General features: G+C 35.0%; 3 protein-coding genes across 3 annotated transcripts in view; all 3 read right to left on the bottom strand.

The window, feature by feature from the left end:
- Positions 1–11,312, bottom strand: part of LOC117118510 (phosphatidylinositol 3,4,5-trisphosphate 3-phosphatase and dual-specificity protein phosphatase PTEN-like) — a 40,118-nt gene extending 28,806 nt beyond the window's left edge. Inside the window, exon 1 of the mRNA XM_033263122.1 lies at positions 10,869–11,312. Coding sequence (XP_033119013.1) covers positions 10,869–10,956 — 88 coding nt within the window. The 5' untranslated portion in view covers positions 10,957–11,312. The remainder of the gene's footprint in view (positions 1–10,868) is intronic.
- An 8,004-nt stretch (positions 11,313–19,316) lies between these two features.
- On the bottom strand, positions 19,317–21,204 carry LOC117118539. The gene is made up of 2 exons (XM_033263159.1): positions 20,954–21,204; positions 19,317–20,245 (listed from the first exon to the last, which is right to left on the bottom strand). The coding sequence occupies exons 1-2, from the start codon at positions 21,187–21,189 to the stop codon at positions 19,879–19,881; spliced, it is 603 nt and encodes a 200-aa protein (XP_033119050.1). The 5' UTR covers positions 21,190–21,204; the 3' UTR covers positions 19,317–19,878.
- A 2,444-nt stretch (positions 21,205–23,648) lies between these two features.
- The window catches only part of LOC117118482, a 7,309-nt gene continuing 5,566 nt past the window's right edge, over positions 23,649–25,391 (bottom strand). The window contains exons 3-4 of the mRNA XM_033263083.1: positions 24,702–24,822; positions 23,649–23,763 (exon numbers count right to left, since the gene is read on the bottom strand). Of these exons, the coding sequence (XP_033118974.1) occupies positions 23,649–23,763; positions 24,702–24,822 (236 nt within the window). The remainder of the gene's footprint in view (positions 23,764–24,701; positions 24,823–25,391) is intronic.

Below are 25,391 nucleotides of genomic sequence, written 5' to 3'. Positions count from 1 at the left end.
ATATATATATATATATAATTAAATTAATAAAAAATATGTAATTAGGCCAAATAAAAATCATACTGGGATTATTTTTTAGTGAGGGTATTACACAGTATACTACATGTAACTAGTGGTAAACAGGCTGGTAAATAATAATTGCTATTTTTAATAAGAATTATTAAAATGAATCTTTGTAGTGTATTCAGCCATTCATGTTTCCACCTCTTTTAGGCTTTGACAACCATCTTTCAGATATTAAGTTATTTTTTAAATGTGATTTTTTTTTTAAATAGTATAAATTTACTAGGCTCCAAAATTTGATGATGGTGGGATGTTAAACTACCAATTAATTATATTTGGCCTATAGGAATATTCATATAAGAATTAAAAAGTATTGCATATGAAATATAATGTCAAATTTACAATGAAGAATAAGAATTTAGTCATCATACAACATGGTTAGCAAATTGCAGGATTTCTAACCACCACACTAATACTAATAGTAACTATAGTGCACTTTGCTATGGATTAGATCCCTTGTCTTACAAATCTATATTTGGACAGTTAGTTTCCAAATATGGAGATGTAGCTTCTCTGGTAGAGATTGCAGACTGATCAGCAAATGGATCATTTTCTCCCTAAGGTCTACTTTGATGGCAAATGAATTAACATAAATACTGGTGTGTGGTGAAGACCAGGTAAGGGCAGCTTAGGTCAGCATATTGCACATGTGATTTTGTGAGCAAGCAATTATTGATCTGTAACACAAAGTGATTACTCAAATAAAAGATCAAAATGAGCTGAGACATTTTGAAAATTAACATAAAGACTTGTAGAATGCACAATGGTCAAATGAACTGTACATACTGCATGCACAACATTAGTATAATCAGTGGTTGTTCAAGTACAGTTCACAATGTTTATACTTTTGTAGCTTTTTTAAAAATTAAGAACATTACTGATTTATTTGTAATTTTTTAGTCACACCATTTTTAATTTATGCCGCTACAGTAGTGAAAATCTATAGTTACTGTAATAATTTCAATCAATAAACGAAGTTGTATGGCATAGTATAAGTAACTATCAGAAAGTACTGAAATGCAGGATAAAATCAAAATACATGGATGTATAATTCTCAGAATACTCCACTACAAATTTGGAGATTTAATTTTTAGACCAACATAAATTAAATAACTTTATAAAATGATCAAACAAGTGAACTTGACAAATATGATAAAGTGGGAGGGTAAACATAAGGCAAGACTTTAATTAAATTCTGACTAAAGGAAAGCAATGTTAAATATAACATGACAGTTAACATGAAATAATAGGACCTTCAGAAGAGTGATACAGGATTTCTTTAAAATGTAATTAAAGGGCTACACTGCCTATGATCAGCATAACTAGCATCACATACAGTAATTCATGTCTCTGTGTTGTATCCACAATAAACCAAGTGTTTATGATATTAATGATGACAACATGGGATACAGTCGGATCTATAAAAACAGTAGCCAAAGGAACTTCTATCACATTAGCTTCACATACAGTAGTCATTTCATAATGTATTGTATTTGATCATTTGCCAAATTATGATTGAGACTGAATCTAACAAGTTGCAACCTAACTGTCTCACAATGTGACATCAGAATGTTTGGCTGACTCACCATATTTAATAAACAATTCAATTTGTGAAAATTATTTTTGAAAAATGGAGAAAAAAAGGAAATTATTCAAATTTAAGTCTGAAAATACAATTTCCAGCCATCTACAAGTGCCATATTCAAAAATTGTCCTTAACTCAGCCCCAACCACGGTGGGCCTGACGTGGTCTACACCCTCTACTGCGAAGGTCCCTCATTACAGTACGTCCCATCTATTTCAAATCCCTTGATCAACCACTGATATTTAGTTATTTAATCGCATAGAGAAAATGTAAGACAGTATGGTAAGCTTTACGGTACAGTACTGTACTGTACATATCCCCAATCATTACAATAAGATTCATGTAAAAAGTACTGATCTGATGGTCACATGCATATTTTATTTAAATTCCATCTAGAAAAAAATGATGATTTATCATATTATAGGCCTATAGTTGCTAAACCTATTTTATCAGTGATGATACTAAATTCAACTAATTGTCAGACAAGTCCACATTATGTTTACACTACTAAGTGAGCATAGAAATATGTATAAATAAAGTGGAATACTCATTACAAAAATGAACAGCTTATCTACAAAACATAGACACTTGTCTATATTAAGCATATTGCTGTATTTTACACTTTTTAGATATTTTAGGCGCACCTATTTTCACAGGCCTGGCCTCATGCTGTACACCATACCCTATCTGTAATCTAACGCCTATCGTGCTAAACACATCTGTTTCCTGTTCTTCGTCCAATCAAATCCTATGCTGCTTCTTCGCTCCAGTGCTAAACTCATTGTACAAAAAGTGTGTGCAGTTTGATCCAGCGAATAAAAAAAAAAAACATGAATACATTATATAGTAGAGTATTATAAGATCAGATTATTTTAACACAAGTCTAATCAAAGCGAACATTCGCATGTGCAAAATAACCGCATTTATTTAGACTATGCCTCTCGTGTACAGTAAATTATTAATAATTTAAGATTGAAAAACTATTGCAATATTTAAATACTGTACCATATAGGTATGTCTTAAAATTGGGTCAAATGCATAGCTTTAAAGGTCATATACAGGTAGAGTAACTACGGTACAACGTGATATAGTATACCGGTAGTTGTTAGAATATTCAGATTCAGTACGTCATGCACATAAGGACGATTGAACTTCCCTTTGGTGATGTTCATCCATCCATACTGAAGAGGAAGCTAGCCTACGACATCAGGTTCTACGCAATCTTTCTAACTCGTTGAGGCAGTCATCCATATTTAATCTTATTTTAAAATTTGCTTTCTCTCCTTAAACCAATCAATTTCTGAGTTAATGGTATTTCAAATTACAGCTACTGTTTTTCGTGTAAATAAAAAAATTTTTGATAAATCACTAACTTTTGTTATAGTTTAAAATCTAAAAATAGAAAACACATTTCCGTTTATGTTATGTTTTCTGTAAAGTTGTTCCAGTTTTTTGTGTTGGTATTTCATGCATGAAATAAAAGTGACAATTGGCCATTCTTAGAGTGGATACAATAGATCAGAGAAGGTTATATTCATCAAGTTCAACTTCTATTTTCATAATGTCAAGTTGAAGGCAATTGTGTTCTCTGTCTACTGAACACATTCATTGATGGAATTCCAGCTCAGGTTCGTTTAAATCTAAAGTACTATCATGAAGTAGACTTAATTTTTACACAGTCTGCACAAAACTTAACTATCACACCTCAACCCGCTGGACCACAGTTCAAAAACAGACCGCAAGTTTCAAAATTTGGACCACAAAATATTAGAAATTAAAAAAAATAATTGATTGAACAATGAAATGATGCATGAATTAGCAAGATATTCAATTTTCAATTTCTTTTTGGTCTGTTTTTAAACCGAAAATTCGCACTCGTTGCTCTTGTGAAGTCCAAGCTGATGTGTTAAAAATAAAACTACTTTTTCCAGAAACTTTTTGTAGACAACAGAATACCCTCAAAGCAACAAATGCTGACTCAGAAAAAATTTCTTGACCAAAAGTGACTGGATCTTTGCCCGGTAATAAAAAAATAGTCATCCATGGAATGATTCAGATGCAGAACGCATCATTTTGCCAGCACACTCAGTGAGGTTCTGGACAAAGGTCTTTCGTAAGTCAGGAAGCTAATGAACGGCACAGTTACTGTAAGTCTGACTGCACTGACTGGTCTAGATATCCTTTGTACCCTATACAGTATATCTACAGTATACTTTAATGAGTGGTTTGACAAGCATTCACTTCACTACTACTCATAGGCTTAGCCAGCGAGCCGTCCGGCCGTCTTTTGGATGGCCTACAATTATTTAGGACGGCCACTTCTACCGTGACGGCTTGGACGGCTTGGCCTAATTAGCTCGGACTAGCCCAACTGGGCCTGGTATACACTTAGCAAATTCCTAATATTCTTCAAATCTACCAAATGTTATATTAAACTTAAAAGCTAAATCATATTTACGTTTGATAAAAACAAACTTTATTGATTGAATGTATGTTGTTTTTGTACCAATATTCGGTGGGGATTTCCAAAAATGTAAGGTTTAACCATTACCTACCCAGTGAAAAAATGCGGGTCATGTTAAAAACATTTTCCCCGGTGGAAAATGGGCGGTTCTGAGTCGCCCACAACACATGCACATGGGTCTTTGCGCATTCAATACTTGAGATTCAGTTCCCCGACACACAGTAATATTATTGGTGTTCATAACTCTCTAGTTATAATTTAATTTATGAAATACCGTCAAGAAGATTTATTGTTAACGTCACAAGTTAAATTTTATTAGTTAACAAAATACAGTAGGTCTAGCCCTATCTCTCGATTCGGAGGACCAGTAAAATTTAAATAAGACTAAGGCAACAGATGAAGATGCATCTGCATACTGTAGCCTAGAAACATTATGTGAGTGCCTTAGCCATGCGCAATCTAAGAAATATCTTTGTGACATTCAACACTATTCCTTTGAAGACAAAATTCCAGCATTTAAACACCTTTAAATGCCTTCTTAAAATCATAATTTTCTATTTTTTTCCTTATGTTTGGGAAAGGGCGTGGCCCGCCCCATCGGCTCAGTGCCACGCCTATTTTTCCACTCGCTAGCCATCAGGTTGCCTCATGTCTGGGACCAGCTCCCTAGATTGTTAAACGATGCTGCAGTTTTAGAAAGCCCATCCTCTTTTCTTCGTAAGGTTTCTTTATATTTTGAATCGCTGTAATGTTTGATGTTTTAATGTGTTGCTGAATTTGGGGTTTGGTAAACCGGCTTTGCTACAGTGATTTGGTTCACTCTGGTTGTCCCTGGTCTCCCCAAATTTCAGCTTTTTTTTGTCACTCTCTTTTTGTTCTTGTTGTTAAAAGACCAAATAAATAATGAATGAATGAATGAATGAATGAATTTTGGACAGCCTATTTCGTTTTTCTGGCTGAACCCCTGCTACTACTTTACTACACATTGCACAACAAGGAAAGGCCTTTAAACTGGTACAATGCCAAATTACTTATTATTTTTGGCATACTGCCAAACATATTCTTGGCAAACTGCCAACTACCAATCTGGAAATAATGTTAGAATTAAATTTTTTATTATTATTTTACAATTTAGAAAAAATGAAAAGAAAACTTGTTGGTTACAAGCATTTTTTGCTTTTACTGTATTAATATTAATGTAGGTACGGTAGTTGTGGTATATTCACTGGCACATTGCCATGTTCTCTACTCTGCATTCAGTTACATTAGGATTACAGTACAGTACTGTATAACTTCTAATATAACACCCAGATCAAAAATAATATCATAGAAAGAATTATCATACCACCCAATTTGTTTCAACGACACTCAAATGTTAATAGTCCTCTAATTCAGACCACATCAGAACTCTTCAGGGACGGGAAAATTATTGATTGCCCAAAATGCCTTAGAGGTTATTTCAGGGCATCTTGAAAACATTTCCCAGACCTCCTCGATTGGCCCCTTTTGGACATCTGGATTCACCCCTGCTCTTCTTTCAAGATTCCCTCTATTAACAGTATTATTAACAACCACTGGTAGACAGTGAATCAATAAATAGCTTCAAGGAAACTTACCTGTCCTCTAGGCTTGTGCAGAGATTAACTCATTTGGCCTACTATGTACAAATACAGTTGAACTTGCCAAAGCCGAACCCAAAATGGCATTGAAAAATTGTTTGACTTCGATAAAATTCGACTTACAGATTGTTAATTAATAGAAAACACAACAATTTGGCATGTAAAATAAAATCAAAATAGAAATTAGGCAAAGTCGTCTTAGGTAAACGTAACTGTTTCACTTTCACCAATAATTGTTTGAGGTCATCTAACCTTCAACTCTGGGAATAACCAATAATAAAAATCATAATATTATAAAAATAATAATATTAATAATAAATTATCATAATACAAAGAAATGAACAAAGTAGTTTTGTTGGGGGAGAAGACCAGTCTTCGCAAATTTACTGGATTCTCCCAGGATTTGCATCAAGTAGGACTAATGTATGTATGCATATAAAATTCCAAATCTTGTGGACCGTACAAAAGCAAAAGAAAAATATACCGAGCTGTTTTTGTTCAGGAAACACTTTATCAAGTTCTACATAATTTTCAATTGAAAGCAAACGTACAGTACTTAAGTATTTTATAAAATAAACCATGTAAATATTGAATTTTATTAATTACTATTATCATATTAATTGTTAGCTCATAGAATTTATTAAATAAATGTTTTAACTTGTGTTTTTTAGGTTTGTCTATTCATATAAACTATTTGTTTTTATGTTACTGTATTCCAAGTACAGAATAAATAAACAATTTGTAATTTGCACTATGGCATGGCTTAATATTGATGTCGTGACAATCAAGAATTAGATCATCTTATCTAACAAAGAATGTTTTGGAAAAAATCCTTAATATTGTATTACTAGACTTTGTTGTTAACTGCTTAAGCAATGGACTATGACTACAATAATAATGAATGACTTTAATACTATAATGGGGAGTTTACAACATTGCACTTGAACACTATTTACTTAATCGCAATTATTCCTTTTGTTATTTTGTTGTGATGAAAATTTAAACTCAAACACCTTATACTGAAGGATAAGTATGGTGGAAAAAAAAGTTGTGCAAAGGAACACTCATAAATATTAATATACTACATACTGTAAAATCAATTTACTGTGTTATTCAAGCTAGACAGACCCAAAATCTTACTAACCTAGGATCTATTTGTTCTTGGCAAATATTCTTCGAAGAAGACAAAATATTTTTAAGGCTTTTATTATAGTTCTGTAGATTTATCATTTTAAAAGCAAAGGAAATGGAGTAAGTGATAAAACCCTAGAATTGTACTGTAGACCTACAGTACTGTACACTAAAAAATATATTGTCTACATACTAAACCTACAGGTAATTTATATAAATTTCACTGTGCTTTGGCAACAAAAGATTTTTGGCTAATTTGCCAACATGTTCTTTATATTAACTAATTTTATAGCTCTCTACTGAATAGAATTCATTATACTTTTTGATGTAGAATGTGTCTTCTGAGATTTATAAAATTGGTATTTAATACATACAGTAGGGTCCAAAATGATCAACTTTTGCTTTGTATAATTCTCATTAATTATGACCTTAAATAAAAATCTCAAAATTTAAATTATTGTAAAAAGCATTCATTTATCTGAAATTATTATATTACATACTATTCTTTATGGTCTTTACTTCGACAAAAAATTCTGATATGAAATTCTATAGTTGAAATTTTCAACCATATAGCCCCTTTCCCACCTAGGTTGATTTCATCCAAGATTCGCACAAGTTCTCCAAGTTAAAAACTCATGATTTAATTCCTTTGGAAAAGGACCTCTATATGAGCTTACAGGTACTACATGTTAGCTACGAGTAAGGTACCTGTACGACCTTACAGAGTTGGTTACGAGTTATTTATGAATTACGCCGAGTGAAGTACCGATTTTACTACAAACTTTACAAGATTATTACGAGTGTAACCAGTTTGAACTGAATTAGATATGAGTTAGGTACGAGCATTCCGATCAAATGTTCCTGGTGATCGTAACCAACTCAGTACGCTTGTACATAACTTGTACTCGTTTCAAGGTGATTGCGTCAAACTCGTGGATTACAAAACTGCCAACAAGTACCCCGAGTGGTGTACGAGTTACAGTAGGTAGGAGTACCGAGTACTCTATGAATTACCTACGAGTCCTTCCAGTTTACTACGAGTGGTCAACTTGTAGCACTAATTCTGAGCATGTTCAAAATTAGCGTCTTGAGTTCAGAGCTGCTAAGAGTAGGTACAATTTTTCCCCCGAGCTTCCCAAATCGTCCTACAAGTTTATGCCGAGTTTGCTAAGTTAGGAACTCGGCAAACTCTTCTAACTCGTATGCTCAAACAAATCCTAGTGGGAGAGGGGCTTTACAGATGATCCTTGAATTTGGACTCCCGCAGTAAGGTCAAATCCTTGATAGATCTTTTTAACTTTGGCCAACAAAAACTTTTTGCAGATTTAGTTTAAATGGAAACAAAGTTAGTTCAAAGGCATGCTTTTAGACATTTTTTTAAACTTTTGTTTTTTGTGCTTAATCAGATGGGATTATGAGAGTCTATCAACATTCAATAAGTCAAGAAAATAGTATAATTTTAGATAATGCTATACTAACTGAATATCATTGATATTTATAACAGTTCTTTCATACCCATGCTGATTAATATCAATTTCTACAGCTAAAATCTGAGTTTCAAACAATCTCAGCCGACTTGGGAAGATACAAGTTTTGATTTGGCTACAATATACAGTGTAGTATGCATCCCACCCCTGTTAAATAACCCTTTACAGTAGACACCGCTCACTAAAATACTGTAAAACTGGGTTAATTATGTACATATATATTTTTTGGTTTATCCAGGTAAATACTCACAAAGTAGATATAGGGATCTAGTTATGGTGGGCGGGGCCACACAGATTTCCACCTACTGTAGTCTAAATTTAATTTCATGGCATTCCACCTACCCTTTAATATTAACCTACTTTTCCATCCTTAAAATCCACTCTTTATTAAGCCAAATAAAATAAATTGTTTGTTTGCCCTTCCTTTCTTTAAAATGATAAATAGGGGTGGCTGGAAAAAGTTTTTTTTTAATTTTTTATTTTTTAAATACTCATCAGATGGAATAAAAATAACCCACAGAGGCCTAGAATGTCAATATCTTACATCAGACAACAACTTTAGACTAATTTGTAGGGCATCTGGCAAAAACTAAAGATAAATTCACTCACATTTTCTTTTCTTTTTTTTTTAAAGCTGGAAAAAAAACCTTTTTTTAAGTTTTTTTAAGAGGAGGACAAACAAACAATTTTTTTTTTTTTTGGCCTTATCTAGAGTTTACCAATGTTATCATGCACTGTACCTACACTCAAAAATGTCTACTATATCACCCACCCTTAGTTTTCTTCAGCTACAACCCTGATATTTCTTTTTGATAATGCATCATAACCAATGTAGTGCAAAAATGTTGACGGTCTTGGTTGTAATTTTAGTACGAAACTGTAAAGCAAGGCCTGTGTAGGGAATTTTGCCAAAATTTAGGCTTTGAATTAATCTTAATATTTAAACCAATGTATGCAGTAATTTCAAACATTGACCACATTTGCCTAGACAAGTATGAGTACTAGGGTCTACTACTGTAGTATCAATATGTGGAATTCAAAATGGAAGTTGTATCAAGTGCATAATTATGATGTTATACAGCCATAAAAAAAAAAACTGTGAAAAAGTCCTATAAAATAATGTCAGAAAACTATGATGACTGACAAACACAGATACTGTAGGCCTAGGCTTTGTGCCTTACAGTATTAATGGCATGTGACGTAATGCACTTGTCAATTAGTCCCAGCCCACCCGAGCCTAGCGGGGATATACTGTACTGTAGCTGGGGATGTAATTTACGAACCAGTTACTGTACGTGCATGTAAAAGTCCCGGCCACCTCCCAGCAATGCAGGGCACCGTTTTAACATAATGTACATCTCCGGCTAAGTCCCCACCATATACCGCCGGGAAATATTTTGTAGTCCTGGTAAAATGCCCCGCTAGCTGGATGATGATAATGCCTACTGTAGCAAACATACAGAGTGAGAAACATGAAAACAATTTGAGGGTCTAGCCTATGTCATAGAGAAGAAAATTGATTGATAGAATTTATTAAGTGTCAAAATAGAAATTTAATAAGCAAATTAATACAGTAGTAGTAGAAATAGATTGCCTGGCCTCGCCTTGGTTCACTTGGTGTATTTATTGATGCAAACTACTGCAGGTAAAATACACAGTTCACAAATTTTAACGCAACACACTCCGTCATCTCGGTCCTCGTTGTTGTGTGATGGAAGTTTGTACAGTACTGTATATTATGTAATTTATACCGTGATCTATAAAAAAAATAAACCATGATGGTAGGCCTTGAATAAAGGGCAGGCCTAGGCAAATTTTTAATTACCAAAACAGAAAGCAACTGCTAAATGCCTATGCCTAGTATTGATAGTTTTAAAATACAGGCCTAAGTGCTTGTTAGCGGCCATCTGGTAGTCGGATTTGCCAAGACTGTAATTCAAACATGGATTAATTATCAAATGTACCAAATACATTTCTGAACTTTAGTGCATTGAGCATTTTGGTATTCAAAACAAATGAAACGAAAGTACTATTTCACTCACAAATACAAGAATAGGGCGACGATAAATATGCCCTTGTTATACAGAACTGTAGTTCGCAGTATTAAAAATGCATCCGCTCGATCTGACATCTAATCTAGCATTTGTTCAAACTGACTTTCATTCACAATACCTAATCTCCGAATTTTTAATCAAATTAATAACCTTTAAAATCATAGAAAATCATTGGTTTTTATGGATTTTTACTATTTTTATACCAATAAATATTGTCTGATGTGAGAGTCAATCTGTTTCATTAAGTTTTAATTTTCTTGTCAGGTACCTAAATTACTATTTACTAAAGCTAGACATGTTAACTAGGCCTAGGCCCACATGAAGATGAGGCCTACCTACTGCAGGAGGGGCCTAGGCTAGCCCTAGCCTATAGTTTTACCACTTCATCAAATCAAGTTCAAGAAACAAAATTATGGAATTAGGATAGGCTATAGGCTAGGCCTAGAGAGTAAAAAAAAAGGATACATGTTAAATCCAAATCAAACTGTCCTTCCTTGAATCGTTGCTTGTTTTTGCTGACCATGCCCCGTATCATTCCCGCCATTGCCAGCATTGAGTTCCTATCGAAACTAGACCAAACACATTAAAACACGGAAGTAGGCCTAGTCTGCTAGGCCACACGACCCTCTTACAACTCCCGTTCGCCTGTTCAAAAATTACTGTAAACACTGTGTGACGGGCAAGGCAAGAGGCCTAACATAACCCTCGATTTACGACGCAGATCGCATGAAAATCCAAACATTAAACGTCCCTTAGGTTGGAAGATGAGAGCATATATCCATAATTTATGGCTGTTTGCCAGTATTAATTCTGCAATTCATATTCCTAATGCCTTTTCCCGGGAAAGTGTACAGCATACCTCTCTGACTTCTCTAGCCTATCTGTAACACATCCTCAAATCCTCATCACATTGCGCGTGCACACACAATAAATAGTTTATGAACTCTGACCCTATGTCTCAATGCCATGGCACCACTCAAGTGCAGTGTCGGTACATCAAAGAGTATCATCAACATTTAATTAAATATAAATTATTTTTTTATTTGATTAATTCAACTGGTATTCTGTGAAAAGGTCATTATTATCAATATAGACAATATATTTAATGAATTTCCGAATTAAGTATTAAAAGTTAGTTATCACAGGCCTACAGAGTGGCAGCGCCAACGGAGTCTGGGAAATGTTCCCTCAGATCTCACATGGACGTCACCACACCCGTCATATCCGATCCGACGCCCTAAGGTTGTCGGACCATAAAATAGTGTTTCCGTGGTTGGACTTCAAACAATATTAATCTGCCGATCCTCAGTTGGTTATCCAATAGAAGGCGAAGCCCTAATAATACTGACACCCAAAACGAAACCGTATGAGCAACAAATAGGCCTAACCTAAATATGGCTTTGAATTTTTTATTAAAATTGTTAGTTCTCAATATACAATAAGTAGAAGATAAGCAGGAACTTAGTGAGGCCTATACAAGTTACCAAAGCTGTGAAAGACCAGAAAGCCCGGGCCCAATATGCCTAGTGGTCTATAATTGGAGGGCAGTATTAGTAACATGCCTATGTAAACAATTGAAATATTAATTTTTACTTTTTTGAGTTCAAACACTTGAAAATTGATACCCCTTAAGGGTTCCGGTCGTTAAATTAAAGTAGAAGACGCAGACGATCGTCGTTGCTAATTTCCGTCACAGGATGACGAGGAGAGATTGAACCGAATGCTTATTGATATAAATTTAATTCTCACAGATGTCGTGTGACTCTATGCATCAATGGTACCCCCACCCGCAAATATGCATTTTTAAATAAACGTCAGTTTTGCAATGACACTGCTCATCGAAACAAATAAATTTCTGATACAGAAAGTAGAGCCAATATTTTGTAGGTGGGCGGAGTTGTTCCATATCTCCCTACAGCAAATATCAAATAGGCGCATGCCCCGATTGATTACAAATCGAAACAATTCAGTATAATACATACTACAAGTATCGAAATGCACGCCATCGTGTCGGGATTCAATATTTCGAAATTAATGATGTCATCATCAGGAATGATGATGACATCATTATCTGAGATTAATCAGTGGACATTTCGGAAACAATTCACTTTGTGTTGTTGATTTACAAACTTTGCAATACGAAAATCTTTAAATGATTAAAAACTGCCTATACAACGGCAGGCAACGGTATGAAATAATAAATTAGTAAACAATATTATTAAATAATAGGCCTATTCCCTAGAAATTTAAAGATATTTAATTATATTAGCGAGTAATTTTTTCTTTTAAATTGTTAATGGTTACTTATCTGTGATAAAATGCTAAGCAACTTAGTTAACCTTATTCTTCAAAAGTGCTCGACCTTGGATAAACTTGAACACGACACGATTGCTGAGATAAGCACTTCAGCAATGCAATAATTGATTTGTTTCCTTTAAAAGTTGATTAAATTAATACCTTTATATATCCTGGTATCTTTATTAAACATTAAAAAAAAAATTCATCGCAAAAAAATAGAAAAGTATGTAACTGAATTGGGACATTGATTTACAATGATCGTGAGGCCTCTGTGTAACACTATTAATTTTCATTTATTCAAATAATAGCGTCACGTAAACAATGATGAACAATACAAAATAGTTATAAATTATAAAATTATTATAGTAGGGCTATATTTAAAATTTACATCAATTATTTAAAAAAAATTACAATACAAAAAAAAAACTATTTGTTTATTGCACAAAAATTCTAAATTAATCTTTTTAAATAAAATACATATAAAGGCTAAATAACATTTAAAATTCATTTTAAAACTACAGTACTTCAACAAATTACAGCACAGAAAAAAAATATTGCACAAGGTAACCCGGGGAGAAACTTTATAAGTGGTATACTTGTATTGGTATACTATACCGTAAGGCCTCCCTACTTTTGCCAAACAGACGATTGATTATATTGAGTGTCTGACCCGGCACGGGAGGGGGAAAATGAAATCCAATGCTTCATGCAGGCCCTTCATCGGCTCAAAACTGTCTTGCAAGGACAAATCGTTCAAGAGCGCCAATGAATCATTAATTTGCATATAAGGATTCTCATCAATTAAGTTGCATGTTCAAACTGTTACACAGGCCGTGCAAATGTTGCAGGTATACTTTTTAATAATTTGATATATTTTATCACCTGGATAATCTAAGAAAATAATTATGATATCTACCAAATACACATATCAACGACAGAAGATTTATTTATTTTTTAATTAAAAAATTATATTAATTATCCCCGACAATACTTTAATTTAATTTCTTAGTTGGAAGACAATGATAGTGATGACAAATATGACAAACAATTAATACATTTTTTAGTAAACCAAATAGAGCTTGCAAATTATTATTATTATTATTATTATTCATTATTTTTATTTTTATTATTATTATTATTATTATTATTTTTATTATTATTATTATTATTATTATTATTATTATTATTATTATTATTATTATTATTATTATTATAAAAAATGGCGATATTTATAAAATTTAATTTCATTTATTTCTCTATAAAAATTTCACAAGAACAGAAACAGCGAGGAACAACTGATTTTGAAAATGATGAGGATTATTAGATGACAGAGGACCCCCTGGTCTGTGGCCGAACGTCTCCCTGTTACAGACGTTTGGCAGACAAACATTTGGCCGACTGATTATGACCGAAATACCATTCGCCGACACGTGATCTTGTCGACACCACATTTCGCCGAATGCCAGTTAGCTGATAGGACGTTTCGCCGGCAGCCGATTTGCCGACAATTTGCCGCCAGACAATTCGCCGATATTTTTTGTGAACAAGTTAGGCTAATTGTGCTATTTTGTTACATAGGCCTAGGCCTAATTATTATTTCGAATAATTATTTTCTTAATTGTATTTTTATGCATATTTCCTTATTATTCTTTAATTTGTCATTTTCTGTATCTAATTATATATTTTAAACAGTAAATTAATCAATTGGTCATATTATTTATTATTCAATTTGTATAGGGTTATAGCTAACTTATTTAATTCCTCAATTATTGAATAATTGTATACCGATTTAATATATTGATTTGCCTAATTTGTACCGTACCTTCAAATTGTCCTTCCAATTTTATGTGTGAATGAAAAAAAGATACCGATCAATTAATATTTAATGTGCTACCACTATATTTTAACTGTACAGTATATTTGTAATACTTTTTATTCTGGTGTATTTTAAACATTTTTTAATACAATTACTTTAAAGTATAGGCCTATTGTACATTTTAATGATATTTCCTTACATTTACAGTAAAGTCACATTGTATCTTGTATCTTGTCTTTATTTTCATCTCAATTTCTACCAATTTAAAATATGTGTTAATTATTTCAGTCTCTATGATTTTCTATAGTACTAAAATATTTAATGAAAAATAAAGATAAACATGTGTTTATTATAGGCCTCTATTTAATATTTAATATCTTAGATTGCATGATTTATATATTAAAATTGTTGTCTGCATGTAGCCTATGTATAAGTATAAATAACGATTTTCCATGATGAACCAGTCCTCCACAAAACAACTGTCGAAGAAACATTAGGCCTAATAACAGCATCACCAAAAGAAAAAAAAATGTCGGCGGAATGTCTGTCGGCGAATTGGTTGTCGCCGAATAAGCTGTCGGTGAATGTTCTTTCGGTCAACTGTCTGTCGGACAAAACGTTCGTCGGCAAACTGGCATTCGGCAAATAGTCCTAGAACCAATATGAAATATCATCGTCATGCTGCATGGTGATTAATGATGATGATGATGACGACTATGATGAAGATGGTGTTGGAGACATTTCTTGTATTTCTCTTATTGTATTGTATTCTTTTGATAACAATTTTAGATTTATATAGTGCAATTTAAATCGATGTAATTTATGGTTTTTTTTTGTATTTTTACGCCAAATGGCCATGAATTTCCACATATTTGATTGGACAATAAAGTTTATCTTATCTGATCTTATCTAGCTTTTATTTCGATTTGCATCCAACAGAGGGAAGTCCGCCAATTTCAGAATGGAAAATCTTAACGGTAATAACATCATTATCATTTCATTTCATTTATTTCGTCTTTGACACAAACATGATAACAAAGAACAGACACTTTAGGAGGAAGACGGGATTGTCAAAAAGTGAATTGAATCAACTATCAAGTGACTCTCCAAAAGTGGAAAATAAATTTAAAAGAACAAAAATAAACAAAAAAAAAACTAGAAAATATCATCGTGAGGGTGATGATTGATGATGATGATGATAGCAATGCTGATAATGGTGGTATTGATGGTGATGCCGATGCTGCGATGATGGCATCCCGTGCAATGATAGGCCAAGCCTCTGGGGTGTATCCAGGATTTTTTCTGGGTAGGTCGTGATCATAATTTTTGGACCTTTCAGAGGGAGACAGGGAGACAGGAAAATCGATTACAGTGCCACCAGCTTCAAGCGGATGGCAGGCTCAGTTTTTGAAGTTCTGGAACTGAGATAGATGACTGGGGTGGATGCAGGATTTGGCTGTGGGGGTGCGCGCAAAAATTTAAGGAAATAGTACCTATGATGGCCGGAAATGACACTTTTATATAGTAAAATTCATCATCACATCACCATTATATAGTTAAAAGTATCAGCGATTTTCGGAAACCACAGAGACCTAATTAGTATGTGTAATGCAGGCCTACACATAAAACATTCTCTTTGATGTATCAAATGGTTGTGACCGTCGTGAGAAAATAGTGCCTTTAGATGGCCGGAAATGACATTTTTATACAGTAAAATTTATTTTTTTTTAAATTGGGTGGTGGGGTCGTACGACTCTCCCGACCCCCACCCCCTTGCATACACCCATGAGCCTATATGTATAAATGTAATTATTGTAATATTGTGATACTAAAATTTTCACAAAATGTGCAAGAGATGGTTTGTGGGTTCCGAATCGACTAATTTTCGGCCCCATCGATAGTTGTGTCAAACCACAAACTTGCAAGCAGTCTCCATCTAGAACCGGTCAAGGGCAACCCGGACAATATCCATCTATTATAAGAATTTCTCGCCGCTTATTAAAGTCAAATCACATCTGTTATGAATCTGTTATCTAGTGTTGAAATGATGTTAACCACCGTGACCGTTTTGACGGTAGGCCGAGACCGACGATAGTAACTCCTTTTTGTATAATCCGCTTTGAATATGAAATTCGAGGAGGAACGAAATCTGTAAAATGTACGGACGTAACCGTATGTTCGTTAAGCAGCGATTCCGGTAGCGATAACTTTTATACACATAAGAGACGACAACCTGTACCAAGGACACTGCGTGCAGGTTTATCGTTGCACCAGAGTTGTGATTAATCAGTCTATTTATATCACATTCATCAACCTCTCATTACTTTATATATATAAAGCATTGTTTAAAATTAAAAAAATAATGATTAATGGTGGAATTTTAATGAATATTTCGGTTTTAGTTGTCATCCTTTCATTTTGTAACCAACTGTAAAGGTCTTAAATTGTATATCAAGACAAATTACACAATTGCTTGAACTCATAATCACTAATATTCTAGTCTAGGCCTATAATATTTATCACAGCACAAGTATAGGTCAGACTGACGCCAACCTGTCAGCCGCTTCCGCCTCCCTGAAATCGCAACTTATTCAAATTTAATTACAATAGGCCTATTAAAATGGAGAAACACCAGTCTTTCGCATACTGCAAGTGATTTTTTTCTATGACAAATTGATTGATATTAGTATTCTCTTAAAATTATGTTACAGGGATGAATATCGTTTAGACAGATGAACAGATGGATACGATCGGCAATTATGAATAAATTACTATTACATAATTATTTGTTTTAACAAAATATATTTCTGAATATTATCCAGATATATTGTGATAAAACATGAAAGCCACTCATATTTCAGTTACTTTGCCAAAAACACAAGTTTTCTATGTTTATTATACAAGATTCTTTAATTAAATTACGTAATAGAGTAAAAGCAATTTTTTTTTGTATTAACCCAATTAGGCCTAGAACGAGAAATTATGATTACCATTACTAAATAGTATGTACAGAGCACCTGATATCAGGATGACCATGGGCTGAAACAGACTTGAACGTAGCGCACGCACAAAATACAGTATAGTCTATAAGTGGAGTTATGAACAATTAATGAGATTTTACCAAACTTACCTACGAATAATAAATTGAGCGCGCGGGAAATCGAAACTAATTACATTTCTATTGAGAGGGCGCTATTAAAATTATTTGTGCGTTTATTTTCTAGATGTTTCAGACACGACGGTTTCAGACTTAGTATTGGTTTTGTCTTTTTAAAGGTGCTGGAATATACATAGGACCTAATGCTCTCATAATGATTTTTGTAGTCTTTTTAGTAACAGTGTAATGAATGTTATTGAAGTTTTTCACGCTTTTTATCGTTTCAGAAATTTTACAATTGATTTTAACATAATTTAGGCCTAGTGTGTTTTTGGTACAGTATGTAGGCCTAGTCAGATATTGAAATCTTGTTCTCAGAAGTAAAAAGTCAAATGTACCGAACTTACACTTATAATTTATCAATTTCATAATTACAATAATAAGGCTATTACGGTACGTTGTTGCGGTATTGATTAACTAGCTATAGTTAGGCCTAGTAGGAGCCGATTTACTCTAACACACATTTTAATTAATAAGATTCTTGTTCCAACAATTGTGTTAATATGAAGTTTTGTTAATTCCATTATTACAAAAATAATGAAATATTCTTTCATATAAACTAAGAAAACTTCTTGTAGCCCAGCGGCAGCAGGGGATAGGCCTACAGCAGTTAAGCCTAACCTTCCTAGGCTCTGTAAAAGTCTCTGGGCTCAGCTCTATTTCAAATTACTGTATCCGCCACTGGATTTTTTGAAAAAATTCGTATGGAAATAAATGTTAATTGCATTGCTTAAAATCAATTAAAGGCTATAGGCACCAGAGATTCTCGGGGGCTTCGCCCCTGGTACCCAACCAAGACCTACGGCCCAAGACTTTATTTTTCATTTCGTCCCCTCCCCACCCCCACTTTCAACCACGGATCGACGCTCTTCTTTCACTGTGATTTCTATTTAGTGTTCGAGTGACAATTTTTACAACAGGCAGGGGCCTAGTCATAATGTGCACTATTACATAAAGATAAATACCAGTACTATCAAAACCACCCCTCTTTCACTGTGATTTCTATTTAGTGTTCGAATGACAATTTTTACAACAGACAGGGGCCTAGTCATAATGTGCACTATTACATAAAGATAAACACCGGTACTATCAATCCACATTATTTTATTTATGCGCTTTATAAAATTTAAGGGGCCCTGGAGCATGGTGGCGCCAGCAGGTGGGGGAACAGGGGGAATTTGCCCACCCGTCGGACAGGTCTGTACTCCCTGTCGTCCGACGAACGACTAGGTCATCAGACAAAAAATAAACACAAATAATAATTTGCCTATCCATATATTAGTATACGCTGTTTTGATTGCCTTAATCAATTAATCCTTAATATTGTGGTCTAAAAGCAATTTTGGGACCAAATTAAGCCATAAAACCGACCGAGGCTTCGTCGTCGCCTTGGTTTGGACCCCTCCTTCGGACACATCGGACCCCTTGTCGGCAATTTTCTGGTGCCACCGCTGGTATCAACGTTTCAGTAGCGTTCAAGACAACGGCGAAGTCGTTCCCAATCCGAAACGGTCCGAGTGAAGTAGCAAACTGGTAGAAAAGGACCACTTAGAGTAATTTTTGTTTCTTGTATTCAGTCAAAAGATTCTGAAGGGGAAGGAGGTACAGACTTTTGCCACAACTATGAACAAAAATAACATAATTATCATTGTTTGACCCAAATCTTTATTTTGTCATTGTACACATATTTTCTCCTATGTTGAGGAGTCTCAAGGTCAAAGTCATCATCAGAGTTCATTAGGTGGATGATCTACCTCCATGATGTGATGGCCATTGCAATTCTTGAGCCAAGGATGGGTCTTTAAATGCTCACTGGTCTGAATTAAAGTCATTCTGATCAATCAAAAGAAGAGTGTCCCTATTGCTTATCATCATTTCAGAGTGAAACAATTGCCCTTATTTTTTCCCTCTTAGAAACTACATTGCCCTTCAAATTTGAAAATGAACCCTGGAGGAAGGAGGTGGGGGGGATGACCTGAGAACTTTTACTGATGTGTCCCATGAACTTTAAAACATAGTGGCACAAACTCTACACCAAATTCTGAAAATAAAATTGAGGACCAGGTAAAAACTCGAAATTCAAATGAATCCAGAGGTTAAATTTCTACAGCAAAACAAATTTTGGGGTTTAAAATTTTGAGGAGTGGATTGAATGAAGGGTCAAAAGTTCAGAAAATGGTGCAAGGAAATAGGTGGTCAAAAATCTACATGATATGACCAAAAATTGCGGTCAAAATGGTGGCACATAGTATAACCATGTACCATCCCAGATGAAGTGAGTGCCCCATGGCCCCGGAGTCGATCAATTCGTCAACGCACTCCTTGCACTCCTCTAAGTCTAGTTTAGCGAAGTCGCAGAGAGGATCGACGGTGGACGGAACTGGACATGTCCCGTTAGTCAGCTGGCTAGCACATGCGGCGCCCGAGTCCCAAGGCAGGGTGAGCCCATCATACCGGAGCATGAGGTGGAAGTTAGTTGATAGCTCCTCGGCAAGGTTGAACCAGGTGACGCCCACTAACGTCATGTCATACAAGTCAGTCAAGGCGCTAGGGTCATCACCCAAAATACACCTAGAAAGATAAAAGTACACACTACTTTAACATAACGTTCCTTATGAGACAGAGGATCATTGGCCCCAAAAGACAAATAAATCTGTGTATATTATATATTTTAATATAACGCCCTATATAAATTTACACTGAATTAATTGGCCCACAATAACAAAAACAAAGGTATGCAAAAGGTATGTTGTCCTACACTACACTGGCTATTCGTAGAATAATTATGCTTTTTGGCATAATTTGGACCCGTAGCATGAAAAAAGGGGAAGTTAATCAGCTGTGGTGTTTTTCAATCATTAAAAGTAAGCAAAAATGTATTTGTTCAGTATGTTGTTCATGGTCTGTCAGTCCACCTGTCTGTCTGTCTATCTATCAGTCCATCCGTTAGTCGTTCCATCATTCCATCTGTCGTTTAGTGTGTTCGGTCAATTGCCCGGTTTTTGGCAATCTTTGAACATATAACTTCTTCCCCACCCCAAACCATCCAAACCCATTTTGCCTACCATCACGCATTAGAGACTCAAATGTTTACAGAGAATGTCCTCAGTGTGAGTGGGAAGTAACAAATAACTTTTTTTGCGGGGGGGGGGAGGGGGTTGTTGTGGGGGGGGGGGGGGGGGGGGGGGGGTTGGGTATTATAGACAAGCGTATTGAGGTGTGTCCTTGCAGTGGGTACATCCTGAACAGGGAGATAATCTGGTGAATATTGGTTCTTACCTGCATTGATCAGAACAAAAGTCCTTAATTGGCTTTGTGCTTGTGCGTTTGTTGCCGGCGATGGTGCAGAGGTTCCCGTCGTATGCGATATCCTGACGGTACAGGAGCAGCATGAAGGTAATGGGACCCACAGCGGGGCAGAAGTAAGACACCACAGTCCGTCCGCTACTGACATCCAGCCCGTCCATGTCCATGCGTAGCCAGTGGATCCAGTTGTTCTGCAAGTCCAGAAGCATGAGGGCAAACTTTCCACAGATATATATATATATATATATATATATGCTGTAACTATCTCCTTTACCAGCCAACCCGACTTTGCAATGCAAACGGGATGGTTTTTTTGGGGTTTTTTTTTCGTTTTTTAAGGACCACTATGGTGGCTGATTTCCGCCAAACAGCAACAAAAAAAAATTTATTAGGGCGTAATATAGTTATATTAAAAAGTAAAGCATGCCCAATTCAGCCGTCAAAACGACTACCAAAATATACTTCACATTAGGGCGTTATAACGCCCTAAATAGGGCGTTATAACGCCGTAATAGGGCGTTATAACGCAGTAATAGGGCGTTATAACGCCGTAATAGGGCGTTATAACGCCCTAATAAAAAAATTTTTTTTTGCTGTTTGGCGGAAATCAGCCACCGTAGTACTACAATGAAAAACGTTTGGTTAGAATGATTATGTCATCCTGGTTAAAGATATTAATGAATAAATATGCTTACCAGGGTTTCCCCCTTTTTAGTGAATCCCCATTCCCAAGCGACCCCTTGTGACTTAATTAATTAATCAATTACATTACTTTTTGTACAGGTACCGTAGTATTAGAGTAGACCTACTGTATTTGTAAGATTGATTTCTAGCAGAAAAAAAAATCTAATTTGTTGTTTTAACATCCATTAAAGCTGTAATTACGTACTTGGTTGGCAAAGCTTGGTATAAAACTTGCAATCTTGATAAAGAGGAGCGTTTCCTCATGTGATGATGATGGTGGTGAAAGTGATGATGGTGGTGATAAAGATGATGATAATGGTGGTTATGATGATGATGATAATGGTGTCGATAATGATAATGATGATGTGCTCAGGGGCGGATTTGGGTTCAAATGTAGGATAGAGTCAGAATGTTTTCTAAAAACCCAATAAGAATAGATGTCTGTGGGTCCTCCCCCGGGAAAATTTTGATTCTTAGATGGTGGGAAATGAGCTTTCCCATACTTCTGGCTGTCTTTTAATGACTTTTTAGTTCTTCTAAAAAATCAAGGTTTTATCACCTAGAAAACGGTCAGGTAAATTTTTCTCATTCTTAATTCAGTAAATAGGTCTATTATGTGTGTAGGCCTACGGGTATACATACAGAAAAAAATAGTAGTTGCATACGTATTCCTTTTTCCATGAATCGATGAACACTAAAAAGAACGGGGGTCGAGGTCCTCCCCGGGAAAACTTTGACTCCTACACATCGAGAAATGAGCTTTCCCGACTTCTGAGGTGCCTTTTGATGATTTCATTAAAAAAGGTTTTCTCCTTTTGAAAACGGTATGGTAAACGTTCTCATTCTTATTACAGTAAATAGGCCTATGTGTGTATACATAAAAAAAATGAGTAGATGTATACGCATTCTTTTTTCCATTAATGGATAAACACCAAACAAAACGGGGAGTCGAGAAAATTTCGATTCCTAGATGGCGGGAAACGAACTTTTCCGATCTCTGAGGTGTCTTTTACTGAGTTTTAAGTCATTAAAAGTTTAGGTTTTTCTCTCTTAAAAACGATTCAATTAATCTCGAGTAATTTTCGCATTGTAACAACAAAAGAATTCAGCTCACGGGTCCTGAAAAGGTAGGTCTAGAATTTTTAATTTTCTTTATGCCAGAGGGTGGGGGAAGGGAAGAAAAAACATTCTTGGGAAAATACGCTAGTACAATTGTCAACCAAATGCGCAAGACACAAAATGAGAAGGATGTGGTCGTACAGAAAATACAAAATTTCAGATTTTGAATAGCAACTTTTTAAAAACGATTCGAGGCATAATTATTGGAAGAATTGAAAGGTCAATTTTTGAACCTGAAAAATTTTCAATTATTTAAGTGCTGTTCCAAACACTTTCCTTGGGGTGGGAGGTGGGGTGGAGGACAGCCGTTTTTGCCTGGGGTGGGAATTGAGGTTGCCTGTAATTTTATGTCCTGAAGTGGGAATATATTTGAGGGTGGGGTATTTTGCGCAAGATGTTTCCGGGGGAGGTGGTATTTACACCACAACTTGTCCAGGAGGTGGAGGGATGCTCATAACACGTAAGAGTATTTCTGAAACAGTCCTAAGTAACAAAGAGTGAATTGCAGAGCAGTGGCGGCTCTAGGATATATTTTCTGGGGGGGGGGGCTAAGTTGTCCGACAAGGGGGTTTGAGCTCGTAGGCTCGAGCTGGCAGAAGGGGTTGAGAGGGGGATCCCCCTCCCAAATGAGATTTTTTTTAAAAAAGAATATCAAACTCTAGATGGCCGAAATGGCAGTCTCAGACTGTGACAAACATGTGCTGGCTTGGTGTGGGCCTATTTTTATAGGCCTATACTTTATAGTCTGACTGCCCGACGAGCTCTGTCCGGCGGGGGTGCTTGACCTGTCCGGTGTGGGGATTAGGCCCCCTCCACCCCGTTGGCGCCGCCACTGCTGCCGAGTCCAAAGCCTTAGGAAATCCGGTTAAACTGAGTGCATGTACATACTTGATGGATAGAAGCTGATTCTGGGTTTATTCCTAAGCTGATAGTTTTCAAGAGTTGTTGGATCCAGAGGATTAATTTCTACAGCTACTCCCCTAAAAATAAAATAATATTACGACATAAAGAACATGAATAATAGTTAATAAAAATATGGAAAGTATTTAGGAGACTCTTAAACCTTCCAATAATAAACTATAATTATAATAACTATAATATACTATAATATAACTATATTAATAAAATGATTATAACAACTACAATGAACTATAATATAGATATAATAATGTCAGAACCAGTTTCTCATGGATTTGTTCATTAAATGTTGTCCTGGGCGAATTTCTCCAGCAAATATTAAAATATTTTATGAAAAACTCATGAAAAATTAGTGGGCTCTGCAATTTTTTCATGATATTTTCATACACATATACAGCATTTGCATTTTATTTTTATTAGAAGGAAAATGTCCGAGATGTAAATTATTCCACAGTGCGGGGCATATTATACCCAACATTTGATTCAGTTTAGTTTGGTTGGGAACGAAATACTGCAAGGTGATGCAAACTATTCGCTCAAATTTAAAGCAGTGAGATGAGATGATTTGGAGATACTATGCATGAGTACAGTATATGGTGCATTTTGCTTCAAAATCTTAGCTCTACATTGAAGGCACAACGATGATATATGCACCCCAATGCATCTGCCATATCAAACCGAAAATGGAATGAAACCGGTTATTTTGTAGGGGCCTATATAAAGAAATCATCACCATGTGCTAAATTTCAAAGATAAAGAGATATCGTTCGGGAACAAAATAAATGCATCATAAACACATGTATTTTGTATGCAAAGGATAGATCTCTGTCTTTAAAACTGAGTGCATGGTGACGATTTTCGCGTCTGTGTCATCGAATCGAAAACAAGAATAGAATAAAATCGAATGTTAGGTTTCATAAGCCCATCAGAATGCAGTTTATATATGACAGTGTCTAAGACAAAAAAATGCATCATTGATGAAAACGGTAAAAATACTCACTGTGCGCATATAGACTCACAGCAGACTATGAGCTCTTCATTCTGTGAACAAAATAAAAGTTCCATGTACACACTCAGTGTGTCATTTGGAGACACAGCAGAGCGATCGACTTCCAATGCAGCTGTAAATTAGAATCACCCAGTTAAATACATGTAGGTAAATATGGGTACAATACAAGAGAAAAAAATAATATTTATACACTACAAATAGAATATAGGAAAATTCAAGCAAATTATAGGCAAAGTCAATCTTTTATAGCAATTGAAATTTGGCAATAATTTCGCAAATTCTTAACCAATACTTGAAATTTTTTGTGTTTGTGTTTATTTTATACGTGGTAACAGCCCTATAAATTTTATGAAGATCAGATGGAAGATTACTAAAAATATCCCCTATTCACCCAATGTTAAAAATTAACATGAAATTGGTAAATTTTAGCATTGGGTGAATAGGGATTTAATGGCTACTTTTTAATTTTGGATGAATAGGGAAATTTCTAAACCATTCAAATGATCGTGAAATTTGGTGGGTAATTGCCACTTAAAGCCCCATTCCCGGCAAAATTTCACAAAAAATGACTTTTTTTAGAAAATATGCATTTGCATTACTCCAATTATTATAAATCATGGAAAAATATTGGCATGAATTTTAGTTTTACGCAAAAGAATAAAAAAAAAAGAGAAATACAGA

This window comes from Anneissia japonica, unplaced genomic scaffold (genome assembly GCF_011630105.1).
Source record: "Anneissia japonica isolate Jap-2015-1 unplaced genomic scaffold, ASM1163010v1 scaffold287869_len1821871_cov162, whole genome shotgun sequence".
NCBI classification, from domain to species: Eukaryota; Metazoa; Echinodermata; class Crinoidea; order Comatulida; family Comatulidae; genus Anneissia; species Anneissia japonica.
This window is presented reverse-complemented; position numbering and strand designations above follow the sequence as displayed.

What these genes read in the sequence shown, in the direction of transcription:
- LOC117118539 (XM_033263159.1), bottom strand. Translation starts at nt 21,189, where the DNA reads ATGCTTCTGGACTTGCAGAACAACTGGATCCACTGGCTACGCATGGAC. An exon ending in TTTTGTTCTGATCAATGCAG is followed by an intron (nt 20,246 to 20,953) that starts GTAAGAACCAAT and finishes TTATCTTTCTAG; the next exon opens with GTGTATTTTGGGTGATGACC.